Below are 13,886 nucleotides of genomic sequence, written 5' to 3' on the forward strand. Positions count from 1 at the left end.
GCTTGAACCTTTGTCTAGCGATCCGAGAAGCAAGTTTTCTAGACACCCCTTCCTTGACAACTAGGCAGGATACAACATGGGGCGTGTGCTGTTGGAGTGATGTGGGACCCCTGATACGTCTAGATACGACTCTGACAGGTACATGCACGTAAGCATCCAGCCGGATCACCTGCATCCATTCATGTGCACCCTACATTCCGACGGACTTGGGCAATTCCCGAAGGACAATGTGACACCCCACACGTCCAGAATTGGTACAGATTGGCTCCAGGAACACTCTTCTGAGTTTAAACACTTCCGATGGCCACCAAACTCCCCAGACATGAACATTATTGAGCGTATCTGGGATGCCTTGCAACGCGCTGTTCAGAAGAGGTCTCCACCCCATGGTGCTCTTACGGATTTATGGACAGCCCTGCAGGATTCATGGTGTCAGTTCCCTCCAGCGCTACTTCATTCATTAGTCGAGTCCATGCCACGTCGTGTTGCGGCAGTTCCTCGTGCTAGCGGGGGCCCTACACGATATTAGGCAAGTGTATCAGTTTCTTTGGCTTTGCAGTGTATTCCTTATTTAAATGTCTACTTTACTTCTATCACCTGTTTTAAATTCATTTTTCATTTAATTAATTCCTTTAATTACCACTACATATTTTTTCTTTATTCTGATTTATTGTATATCCGAACATGTAAACGCTGCATAGCTAAGATTCCCTCCATTGCGTCAGCAGCGTCCTGCTTGCCGGTTTGACATAGCGGCCGCACATGCGGCCAAGTATTCTAGGCCACTACAATTTATATTCCTATATTTCTGTTTCAAGATTACAAGTGTGGCACAGTCTAGCTGCTTCCTTTCGTCCGAAGTAAGAATCGTCGTCTCTTCACGGTTCCACTACGTGCTTGGCTTTTCGTCGCTGGACTGTGCAAACTTTTTTGTCAAATTCTTTTATTTTTGTCTTCTAGTGCATATCACAATCTTGACTATTGGTGACTAATGTCCTCCTTCACTCTGGTTTTTATACAAGGCGTTTCAGAAGCGATGGTCAATAATTCACACATGGAAAGTACAGGCCAAAAATAGCTAAAAAGCTCCAATAAACATGGGTGCACAAATGAACCCCTGTTTCCTGTTGCGGTTCATCAGTGTCTAGGAACACATGGCATCTCTAAACGTTAAAGTAGGTGTTTGAAATGTTGTCCATGCGTCTGAATCCAACATGAAATGAGTTGCGAATCCTATCAGCCAGTCCAGGGGAATTCTGTAACTGCTGGAAAGCTGCTTCAATCCGCAAGCGTAATTCCTCAACAGAGTTGACCTCGCTAGCGTAACCAGGCTTTTGGCATGACCCCGCACACAGAAATCCATGGGAATTAAATCCGGAGACGTTGGAGGCCATGGCACAGGCCCTCCTCTCTCTATCCAATGTTGACCATTCGTCCGAGTTAGAGGCCGGCGCACTCGTAAATGAAAATGTGCTGGAGCACCGTCATGCGTGAACCACATGTTCAGGGGTTAGTTCAGTGGGATATCATGATGTACTTCTGGAAGTACAGTTCGCAGAAGCCGCATGTGCTGCTGCCTGGTTAGTCTTTATGGTAGGAAGTGTGGCCCAATTATGAGGTCTCAGAGCAGTTCTGCCCAGAAGTTCAACGAATGACGCTGCTGATGTCGTGATACGGTGTGCTGCGTTAGGATTGACATCGGCACAAACGTCACAGTTATGGTAGTTAAAAGTACGAGTAAATCCAGCCTCATCTGCGAACAGAATACTGCCTACAAACAGGGGATTCAGGGTACACTATTGTTCCACCCATTGGCAGAAATTTTCTCTAGGAGGGAACTCTGCGTTGTTGAGGGCTGCACTCGCTGGATATGATGTGGACAGAGTACTTGCCGATGTAAAATCTGACGGGCTGCCTGCGGAGCTTCTTTGTACAATTGAGCAGCCTCAAGGGCACTGCCATTCGCTTTGCCACACGTGAAGCGTACTCTTCAGCTGTGTCACCTCTGTCCATGGTACCTTCACGATCGTAACTGATTGTACGGCCGGTACGGCACAGTGCACGGAGGGGGAAAGGGAAGTAGTTGGGCATGCGTAAACGAACAGATAGTTGATCTCTGTTGGTCCATCACGGCCAAGGGACATCAGCTGGTAAGTACTGGCTCTGAGCACTATGGGACTCAACTTCTGAGATCATCAGTCCCATAGAATTTAGAACTACTTAAACCTAACTAACCGAAGGACATCACACACATCCATGCCCGAAGCAGGATTCGAACCTGCGACCGTAGCGGTCGCGCGGTTCCAGACTGAAGCGCCTAGAACCAGGTAAGTACTTTTCAATGTCAATTAACTTCAACAACAGCCGTATATTTTAAGATATTTAATTTTATTCTGAAAGCAACCAGTTTCGGCAATTCATTTTGCCATCTTCAGGCATATCTTAAAATATACGGCTGTTGGTAAAGTTTATTGACATTGAAAAAAAAATGTAGTCGATCCCAAACCTTAAGATACCAAAGTAAATACAGCGGTATCCAGGGGCGTTTACAGCTGGGTCCCAACTCGAATTAATGCGATACCTCGGCAACGGTCGATTTGCGGACCCTTGTTTATTGGAGCTTTTTAGCTACTTTTGACCTGTAATTTTCATGTCTGAATTACTGACCATCACTTCTGACAAACTCTGTATAAAATTTTTAAAAAGTTAACAACTTCTCATGATACACAGGACACCTCTAATCTCGTTTATGTAGTTTTCCCACGTAGAAATCCTGAAGATGCCTCAAAAAGAGGAAACGCGTCAATAAAGCTTCTGCTATCATTACAACCTAGACAGTTATCATTACAGAAAATATGTCACTAAGGTTGCTGCTCCACAGCCATAGACTGGGAGGATTTATATAACACTGAAGATTGCATAAGCGTTGTGTTCGTTACTTTGAATGGTATCACGTTGCACATACCAAACAATGAACGCATTTTCACAAATTCGATGAAGTTCAAAATCGAACAATACACGGCTTTTCCAAAGAGTAAATATTTTCCCTAATTTGCGTAGTATTCTTCAAATCAATAACTATTTGTACCACACGATTCATAAAGCAGCCTATGCTCTTCTATCTCAGTTCAGCAGGTTAGTAATAATAAATTTAAACGTCATGCACCATGCGCCAATTTTTCACGCATTTCAGTGTTTCTAACGTCATAGATCCTCAACTATGTATCGCACAATGATTTAATTTTGGAATCATGTTCAGCGGTACATGTGAACACTGTCTGCAAAATGTGTCCCGAACACCGTTAGTGGTAAAAAAGTAATAAAATGAAACATCATGCCTGACGTAATAATGAACACCGAAAATGTAGTAAGTGATAAACGTTTCTCCTTTCATCATATTGCGGGTGGTGTCAAATAGAAAAGTTTCATAAAGGTTTGAAATTACGTGTAAAGTTTGTTGCAGGTCTCTAAGTGCTGCCATTCTCAAATACTGAATGACTATATTCAGTCAGACCTTGATAAGATTTGAAAGTGTTGCAGAAATTGGCAACTTGCTTTAAATGTTCAACACTATAAAACTGTGCACTTCACAGTGCTGTGTCCTATGATCACAGTATCAACGAATTACAGTTGGATTCGGCAACTCATACAGATACCTGGGTGTAACACTTTATACGGATATGAAACGGAACGATCACATAGGCTGAGTCGTACCTAAAGCGGATGGCAGACTTCGGTTTATTTGTGCAATACTAGAAGAAAGTACTCAGTCTACAAAGCAGATTGCTTAGTAAACACCCTTGCGACCCATCCTAGAACATTTCCCATACATGTGGGACCTGTACCGATTTGGACTAACAGGGGATGTTGAATGAATACAGAGAAGGGCAGGACGAAAAGTTACAGGTTTGTTTGATCCGTGGGAAAATGTCACAGAGATGATGAAGAAACTGGACTGGCAGACACGTTAAGATAGGCGCAAACTATCTCGATAAAGCCGACTTACAAAGTTTGAAGAATCGGCTTTACATTATGGCTCTGGGAACACATTGCAGCCTCCTACACACCGCTCCCGGGCAAGATTAATTACAGCGCGTACAGAGGTAAACAGTCACTCTTCCCACACTCCATACGTGAATGAAACAAGACGCAGCCCTAACAACTGGTACGCTGGGACTTACCACCCTCTGCAATGCACTTCACAGATGTTTGCAGCGTATGGCTGTAGATGTAGATGAAACTCACCGAGCATACTCCAGACGAACTTGCCCTTCTCCTGTGGCGGTCCCCATTGCGCCACCAGAGCGTGCAGTGACGGGTACAAAGGGCCCTGTCAACAGCACAGTTAGTTAGTTAGCTGCATCCTGCATAGATCATTTGAACGATTCTTTTATGGCAATGAAGTGGAACGAGTCAGATTACAGGATATGTATACGTGTTTACTGTTAAAATTAATGACCATATTGTTGTTTAGTTTAACCTCAGTAAATGGTTCTTCCAGTTCAAGTTTTCATCAATATGTACACCCAAAAATTTAGAGCATTCTACCCTATTTCCTCACTCCTGCTCATGTGCTATGTCAGTTGTTCGTACAACTACACCGAAGAGCCAATGAAACTGGTACACCTACCGTACATCGTGTAGGGCCCCCGCGAGCACGCAGAAGTACCGCAGCACGACTTGGCATGTCTGAAATAGTGCTGGAGGGAATTTACACCATGAATCCTCCAGGGCTATCCATAAATCCGTAAGAGTACACGAGGATGCAGATCTCTTATGAACAGCACGTTGCAAGGCATCCTAGGCGCGCTCAGTAATGCTTATGCCTGGGGAATTTGGTGGCCAGCGAAATTGTTTACACTCAGAAAGGCCACTCTATTGCAATTCTGGACGTTTGGGGAGCCACATTGCCCTGCTGGAATTTCCCAAGTCCGTCGGAATGAACAGTGGACATGAATGGATGCAGGTGATCAGACAGGATGCTTAAGTACGTGTCACCTGTCAGGGTCGTATCTAGACGTATCAGGAGTCCCATTTCACTCCACCTGCACACACCCCACACCACGAGAGCCTCCACCAGCTTGAACACTCCCCTGCTGACATACAGGATCCATGCATTCATGAGGTTGGCTCCATACCCGTAAACGTCCATCCGCTCGATAAAATTTGAAACGAGACTCTTCAGACCAGACATGTTTCCAGTCATCAGTAGTCCAATCTCGGTGTTCACTGTCCCAGGCGAGGCAGTCATCAAGGGTAGACGAGTAGGCCTTCGGCTCCGAAAGCACATGTTGTTGTTGTTGTTGTGGTCTTCAGTCCTGAGACTGGTTTGATGCAGCTCTCCATGCTACTCTATCCTGTGCAAGCTTCTTCATCTCCCACTACCTACTGCAACCTACATCCTTGTGAATCTGCGTAGTGTATTCATCTCTTGGTCTCCCTCTACGATTTTTACCCTCCACGCTGCCCTCCAATGCTAAATTGGTGATCCCTTTATGCCTCAGGACATGTCCTACCAACCGATCCCTTCTTCTAGTCAAGTTGTGCCACAACCTTCTCTTCTCCCCAATCCTATTCAATACTTCCTCATTAGTTGTGTGATCTACCCATCTAATCTTCAGCATTCTTCTGTAGCACCACATTTCGAAAGCTTCTATTCTCTTCTTGTCCAAACTATTTACCGTCCATGTTTCACTTCCATACATGGCTACACTCCATACAAATACTTTCAGAAATGACTTCCTGACACTTAATCTATACTCGATGTTAACAAATTTCTCTTCTTCAGAAACGCTTTCCTTGCCATTGCCAGTCTACATTTTATACCCTCTGTACTTCGACCATCATCAGTTATTTCGAAAGCACATATCAATGACTTTTCGTTGAATGGTTCGCAAACTCACGCTAACTGATGGCCCAGCACTGAAATCTGCAGCAATATGAGGAAGGATTTCACTTGTGTCACGTTGAACGATCGTCTTCAGTCGTCGTTGGTCCTTGGAGGATCTTTTTCCGCCTGCAGCTATGTCGGAAATTTGATGTTTTATCGGATTCCTGATATTCACGGTACACTCGTGAAATAGTCATAAGGTAAAATCCTCACTTCATCGCTACCTCGGAGATGCTGTGTCCCATCGCTCGTGCGCCGACTATAACACCACGTTCAAACTCACTCAAATCTTAATAGCCTGCCATTATAGCAGCAGTAACCGATCTAACAACTGCGCCAGACACTTGTCGTCTTATATGGGTATTGCCAACCGTAGCCCCGTATTCTGCCTGTCTACATATCTCTGGGTTTGAATACACAAGCCTATACCGGTTTCTTTGGCGCTTCAGTGCATTTGTCGTATAGAACGGAATATAGTATATGTTTTTTTCTTTAACTTATAGAGAGTCAATTTTCTGACAACCACTTAATAATTCTTCGAAAAACATCATTTACAGTCTCTTCTGTAGCTTTCTCTCTAACGGTATTTATTGCAATATCGTCTGCAAAAAGTACCAATTCGGCTTGTTGACTGTTAAGTGGAAGGTCATTCACATACGGTGAGCAGCCGGAACATTATGACAACCACACTGCCGGCCGCGGTGGTCTAGCGGTTCTAGGCGCGCAGTCCGGAACCGCGCGACTGCTACGGTCGCAGGTTCGAATCCTGCCTCGGGCATGGATGTGTGTGATGTCCTTAGGTTGGTTAGGTTTAAGTAGTTCTAAGTTCTAGGGGACTGATGACCACAGATGTTAAGTCCCATAGTGCTCAGAGCCATTTGAACCATTTTTGACAACAACCCTACCGTCGACATAAGCCCGTCCAGGCGACAGGGGTGTCACCTGGCGAGGTGGTCCGACTGTTAGTCAGACACATGCAGTGTGCATGTAGTATCAGTGAGCGTGCTGTCCATGTCTAGAATGGGGAAGGCGCGTGATGTGACTGAGTTCAAGCGAGGGCAGACTGCGATGGCCCGGAGGCTCGGCACGAGCGTTTCGGAAACTGCACGACTTGTCGGGTTTTTGAGGAGTCCTATGTCGAATGTCTTCAACACTGCCGAAACCAAGGTGAAACCACGTCCAGATGTCGCAGGGTTGAGTGGCCACTTCTCATTACAAATATCGCACATCATAGGCTGGGCAGACTGGTAAAACACGACAGGTAGCGAACTTTGGTGGAACTGACATCAGACTTCAACGATGGGCAGAGGAAAAGTGCGCCTGAACACGCAGTGCACCGAACACTCCTAACGATGGGTCTCCGCAGCCGACGACCCATGCATGTGCCAGTGGTAACACCACGACGTCGGCAACTACCACTGAAATGGGCACGTGACCATCTTCACTGGACGTTGGTGCAGTAGCAGAGCGTTGCATGGTCTGATGAATCGCGAAACCTTCTTTATCATGCCGATTGGAGGACGTGAATCCGTCGTTTTCCAGGGAAACAGCTCCTTAACACCTCTACTGCGGGATGGAAACAAGCTGGCGGCGGCTCTGTTATGCTCTGGAGGACATTACGTGGGCATCCATGGGTCCAATGCACCTCGTGCAAGATACCATGATGGCTAAGGAGTATCGTACACCTGATTGCAGACCCTCATGACGACCATGTTTCCCGAAGGCAGTGGCAATTTCCAGCTAGATAACGTGCCATGTCACAAGGACAAGAGTGAGGTGGAGTTGTTCAAGGAACACTGCGGCGATTTTCAATTGATGCGCTGGGCCCCCACAACACGGCAGATCTCAATATGATTGAACACATCTTGGATGTGATTGCATATGGCGTGAGAGCTCTTTGCCCCCCCCCCCCCGCGGAATTTACCAGAATTAGGTGACTTGTGTGTGCAGATACGGTGTCAACATCCTCCAGCGACATAGGCAGGCCATGCCATGCCACAATGTGTCGCCACTGCTATCGACACGTCGCCACTGTTATCACTACCAAAGGTGGGCATACCGGCTGTTAGGTAGATGGTCATAATGTCCTGCCTGACCAATGTATGTATCTATTTACGTATAGTAAATTGTGTGTGTGATGTCTGCAGGAACGGTCCTGTGACTAATCTGTAAACCTCAGCAAAGAGATTCCGTATTTCGCATTATGCTGCAGTGTATGGGAAACTGCAGTTGTAAAATTAATGCTTTCAACTTGCCAAAGAGTACCAATGTCTAGAGTATAGTGGTGTGCATTGACCATGCTCATGTTACGTAGGAGATGACTATGACTTTTTGGAAGGAACAGTGCCTAAGGTACGAAATTAATGAGAGAGAACGAGATTAATTGACAGAACTAGAGTCTGTTCATAGTTTCAGAAGGAGCATTAGGCGATGTTCAACTGCAATGCAAGGGGGGAAAAATGCAATAAAACACGAATTGGCAGCTTTGAGAGACGAAATATGGATGACAGTACAGGATCAAATAAGGAAAAAGACAAAGTCTACTATAATTCCTCGAATAACATCGAGGCTATTGAAATTTATTGATGAAAGGAGAAAATATAAACATGCAATGAATGAAGACGGGGAAAGGGATTACAGACTTGTAAAATATGAGATGACAGAAAGTATAAAAAGGCTAATCGGGTATGGCTGCAGGACAAATGCAAAGCTAAAGAAACATACCTGACTAGCAGAAAGATAGATGTCGCCTATGGCAAAATTAAAGAGACCTTTGGAGAAAAGATAAGAAGCTGTATGAATATAAAGAGCTCACATTTAAGCTAATACTGAGCAGACAAGAGAATGATAGCACGTTGAACTAGTACATAGAGTGGCTGTATAGGAAAATGAACATGAAGGCTGTATTATAGAAAGGGAACAGTAAGTAGCTGAAGATGAGCTGTGAGACAGGATACTATCAGAAGAATATGGCAAAGCACTGAAAAACCTCAGGCAAAACAAGGTCGCTGAAGTAAAACACTTTCCCTGAGAATTATACAGAACTTTTGGAGACAAAGCCGTGACAAAACTATTCCATCTCGTGTGCAAGGTACTAGATGAGCGAAATACTCTCAGACGTTAAGAAAAATGTAATACTATCAGATACAAATAAGTCAGGTGCTGACAGGTGTTATTATTACTGAACTATCAGTTTAATAAGTCATGGTTGCTAAATTCTGCCACGAATTATCTACAGAAGAATGAAGACAGTGGTAGGTGTCGCACTCGGTGAAAATCAGTTTCGGTTCTGGAGATAAGTAGGAACGCTCGAGGCAGAACTGACACTATGACTTAACTCAGAAGATAAGTCACAGAAGGTCAAACATATGTTTACAATATTCGTAGTATTTGGAGAAAGCTTTTGAAATATGTTGAATGGTCTAACACTCTCTGATATTCTGCAAGCAGCAGGGATACAATACAGTCAGCAAAAGATTGTTTACAACTTTTACAGAAACGAGACAACACTTACAAGAGCCGAAGGACATGAAGGGGAAGTAATGGCTGAGAAAGGAGAGAAATAGGATTGCAGCCTTTTCCCGATCTTATTGAGTCTCAATGAATTACACAAGGTCTGTGTTCATACAGTGTCTGTATGCATGCATGTTTGAAGGAATGGACACTGTTGTAAGTATTAACACATGGATTCGCAAGCTGTGAATACGATTTGAGGTCTGCTGCACATTTTATTAGTGACAAATGAAAATTCTGTGCCGGAACGGAACTTGAACCTGGATTCCCTGCTTATCGCGAGCGTTTGCCTTAACCACTTCCGCTACTCGTACACGCGTCCTACAGCCATCCTAACTTCCGTATGTCGTGTGTCAACTATAATATGTACAGCTGACGTCAACCTGTATTCCCAAGTCGCGAATCCATTTCGTTATCCAGTCTTTCAATTGAGCAGTCAATGATGAATAACGAGGAGGAGTTTGAAAAGGATATTAAAGTTCAGGGAGAACAAATAAGTACTCTGAGGTTGTTTGGTGACATTGCAACTAAGCCAGAGACGTAAATGTACTTGGGATAGCAGTTGAACGGAATGGGCAGTGTCTTGAACAAAAGTTGCAAGATGACATCACCATAAGTAAGTCAAGGATAATCGAATGTAATCGAACTAAATTAGGCGTTGCTTGAACAATTAGATTAGGAAATGAGAGACTAAAGGCTATAGGTAAAGTTAGCTGTTTGGGCAGCGAAACAATCGACAATGGCTACATTAGAGAAGACATAAATTGCAGACGGACAATAGCAAGAAAAATGTTTTAAAATGTTAACATTTTAAATGTTACGAATTTTTTTGAGTGTATTTGTCAGGAGTGTAGTCTCGTATAGAAGCGGAATGTTGACTATAAACAGTTCAGAGAAGAAGAGAACTGAAGCTTCGAAAGCTTGGTGCTACAGAAGAACGTCCAACAATAGATGTGTATGTGCTTGTGTCGCGGATGGCTCCCAGACATACAGAAAACAGAGCAAACGTGCTGCAACTGTAGAATACGCCGTTGGAGGTGACTGGTTGCATTCGAGTACAGTGCTATACTATGCCGCCCGACCGGTAAAATAGTGCGTTTGCGCTAGATGTTGGCAATTGTACTACATTTATAAGCAATTTTAGAACACGGAACAAGAGGTTATGTCATGATCGCATGGGTAGGAGTGACATAAAAAAATCGATAGAATTGCGAAAAATACATATAAATTGAGAGACAATACGCCGAAATGATGGGGAAATTGAGGGAGTAATTGCACGTCTTCTGATTTGTTCAGAACAATTCTTGTGCATGGGACCGAGTATACAACAACAAGAGGAATGAGGGAAAACGGCGAGATGGAAGCACCGGGAACTGGGGATGCAATCTTTTATTTTTCGTGGAGGCAGCATTCTACTGTATGCCTATTGAGGTAATAGTGAGACGCGCGAGTTGACTGCTGTCTTCGATGCTTTTCTGGAAAAAAGAGGAACACCTGCCTCTAAACTTACTTGCATATGCGTTAAAGGATGACAGAGAGTGGATGGAGTGATAGGGTGAGATGGAGCTGTAACGAGGTAGGACTTAATGGTAGACTGACGATGCATTCTAGAGAGAGACGGACATGTTGCTGCATGTCATTTGACCATTTTTTCCGTTCCTCTGTCGGTATACATAAGTTGTGTAACATAACCTGCGCTCGACTCGCATACAACTGCGTGTTGTGTGTGTGCCGTAGAGCACTGTTTACTTGCTGTCGTTAACAGCAAACCTCTCGGTCATCAGAGGACTTTCATCCTGTTTCGACACATTCCTCTAGACGAACGAAGATTTATGCAATGTACTCCATTTCCCTGCCACAAGTTGAGCATAAAATCGAGACTTCAGTTTCATAACTACTGTAATTCTAAGTTAGCGACGGGTGTTTGTGAGGTACTACAGTCTCCGTGTATACATCTTCTTGACAGATGTCGTGTTTACGGAATTAGTGGCGGAATGACGTGTAATTTCACACGTCAAACACCGCTGCTATGCGTTTGTCCCTTTCTTTGTAAGAGGCATTCCTCGTTACTAATGATCATTTTATATAGGACTGATGCGAGCATAGTTTAATTTCTGAACCGTGACCAGATGTGGATAGTGAGGCTATACACCTCTGAAAAGCTATATTGTACGTGTATCACAAGGAATCGATGTTTTAAGGAAGTAGTTTTTCATTTTACAGTTTATCACCATAGTTTATCGTAGAGCAACCTGCAAGAAAAATTTATCTCATCCTCTGGAAATATATTACTCACATGGCGATAGTAATAACGTTGCATTCCATACGACTAATAAGTTGGAAACCACAACTATCTAAGATTATAGAGTGTTTTAAGTAAATAACGTTGTAGCCTTAGATGTGCATGCGTTTATTTTCTCTCTTGCCAATACCTTCTTAGTAATCGCCCCAGACGCTATAACAATACTTTAGAATTGCTAGCGCAGTTGATTTACGTAAAACGCAACAAATTCCGTCCATCATGCTTAAAAACCACCCGTTTCTTGTTATATCATCACAACAGTTTCATATCAATTGTACACCGATAAGGGGTGCTACCCTCCTCGACATTCGCGCATCTGGAGAAATCTTGTGCTCTTGGATTGGTGCGGGACGGCAATTACAGCCTCGGTTCACACTGTTCCTACACGTAACGTGGAACGTAGCTGTCTACTTCTGGTCAGCCGCAGGGAGCATTGGTCAAAGACAATGTGAGGAGATCTTTCGGTCTCTAGCTTTATTCTAAGAATACGAGAATGCCCTGTGATTCACATAGAGAAAGATCGTAAGTTACGCACTATGATCGAAGTGCTAGAGACATGTAGGTCGCTGTCTGGTATACTTTGGTGTATATGTTTGAGAATTAACAATGAAAAAACGTACTGCAGTCATCTATTTACATCCGCGATGGTACTCGCAAAGTAGTGGAGGGCGCTGTTTAGCGATAAGGCAGAAATTGGTGAGCATGCTACCGCATCATTGGCCGGTGTTGAAATTACGCTGAAGTTGCTAAAACGAGGATAATGGAATGTAGTCGAATTAAGTCGGGTGATGCTGAGGGAATTAGATTATGAAATGAGACACTTAAAGTAGTAAAGGAGTTTTGCTATTTGGGGAGCAAAATAACTGATGATGGACGAAGTAGAGAGGATATAAAATGTAGACTGGCAATGGCAAGGAAAGCGTTTCTGAAGAAGAGAAATTTGTTAACATCGAGTATAGATTTAAGAGTCAGGAAATCGTTTCTGAAAGTACTTGTATGGAGTGTAGCCATGTATGGAAGTGAAACATGGACGATAAATAGTTTGGACAAGAAGAGAATAGAAGCTTTCGAAATGTGGTGCTACAGAAGAATGCTAAAGATTTGATGGGTAGATCACATAACTAACGAGGAGGTATTGAATAGAATTGGGGAGAAGAGGAGTTTGTGGCACAACTTGACAAGAAGAAGGGACCGGTTGGTAGGACATGTTCTAAGGCATCAAGGGATCACAAATTTAGCATTGGAGGGCAGCGTGGAGGGTAAAAATCGTAGAGGGAGACCAAGAGATGAATACACTAAGCAGATTCATAAGGATGTAGGTTGCAGTAAGTACTGGGAGATGAAGAAGCTTGCACTGGATAGAGTAGGATGGAGAGCTGCATCAAACCAGTCTCAGGACTGAAGACCACAACAACAACAATCAACTATGATGCTTATTATTACCGTACATCGACAGTGTCTTTTTCCACCCAACAGTCTAGGTACACTGTTGATTACCACATAATGCGATTTACACTGTGCAATGTCTAGTTTCCTGGGGGAGTCCATGGACCGGACGTGTTAATTTCAGTTTAGAATCTGACACAGACGTCAAATTCGTGGCGGGAAAAACTGTATGGCAGTGTACAAAGCGTGTTAGAGCAGAAAAAGCTGTGTATCAAACAACGAAACAGCGTCCCTCTCCTGCGACTGATAACATGTGGGAGAAGATTCTCGTACAGTAAAGGCGATGAAACTTTACATCTGTCTGTGCAAGCGATACTGATCACTGGCCACCTGCTCCAATAGATAAATACCTGTACATTTAATAGGATCGCCGCATATGGTCGATACCGGCATGTAGATGGTATTCGTTTTAGACATATAGGAAGAGAGAGATGCGGTAAAAATCTATCAGATGAAATTAACGGAGCTTTTATAGTTCGTAATTTTTCTCTGCTCGATGTTACAGAATAATGATGACAGAATGTTTAGGTGATAGACATGAACGGATCCTGAGGGATGCGGATCTGCTTCGATGTTGAGTCTTCCTAATTTTCCCAGCAAGAAACACCACCGTAACTGTTCATACTGTCGTCGTGTTGCAGGTGCAGGCTTCATTTGACGCTGACCTTACACATTGTTGAAGGGTGACAGAGCTACAAAAACATGTTCCCACTTCCACCAAGTGGTCAAAACACG

At 43.8% G+C, this 13,886-nt stretch overlaps 1 protein-coding gene across 1 annotated transcript in view; it reads right to left on the reverse strand.

Annotated features, from left to right (window-relative positions):
* LOC126092490 (putative inorganic phosphate cotransporter) overlaps positions 1–13,886 on the reverse strand; it is a 398,407-nt gene that overhangs the window by 111,355 nt on the left and 273,166 nt on the right. Inside the window, exon 6 of the mRNA XM_049908107.1 lies at positions 4,246–4,330. Coding sequence (XP_049764064.1) covers positions 4,246–4,330 — 85 coding nt within the window. The remainder of the gene's footprint in view (positions 1–4,245; positions 4,331–13,886) is intronic.

This window comes from Schistocerca cancellata, chromosome 7, assembly GCF_023864275.1.
Source record: "Schistocerca cancellata isolate TAMUIC-IGC-003103 chromosome 7, iqSchCanc2.1, whole genome shotgun sequence".
NCBI classification, from domain to species: Eukaryota; Metazoa; Arthropoda; class Insecta; order Orthoptera; family Acrididae; genus Schistocerca; species Schistocerca cancellata.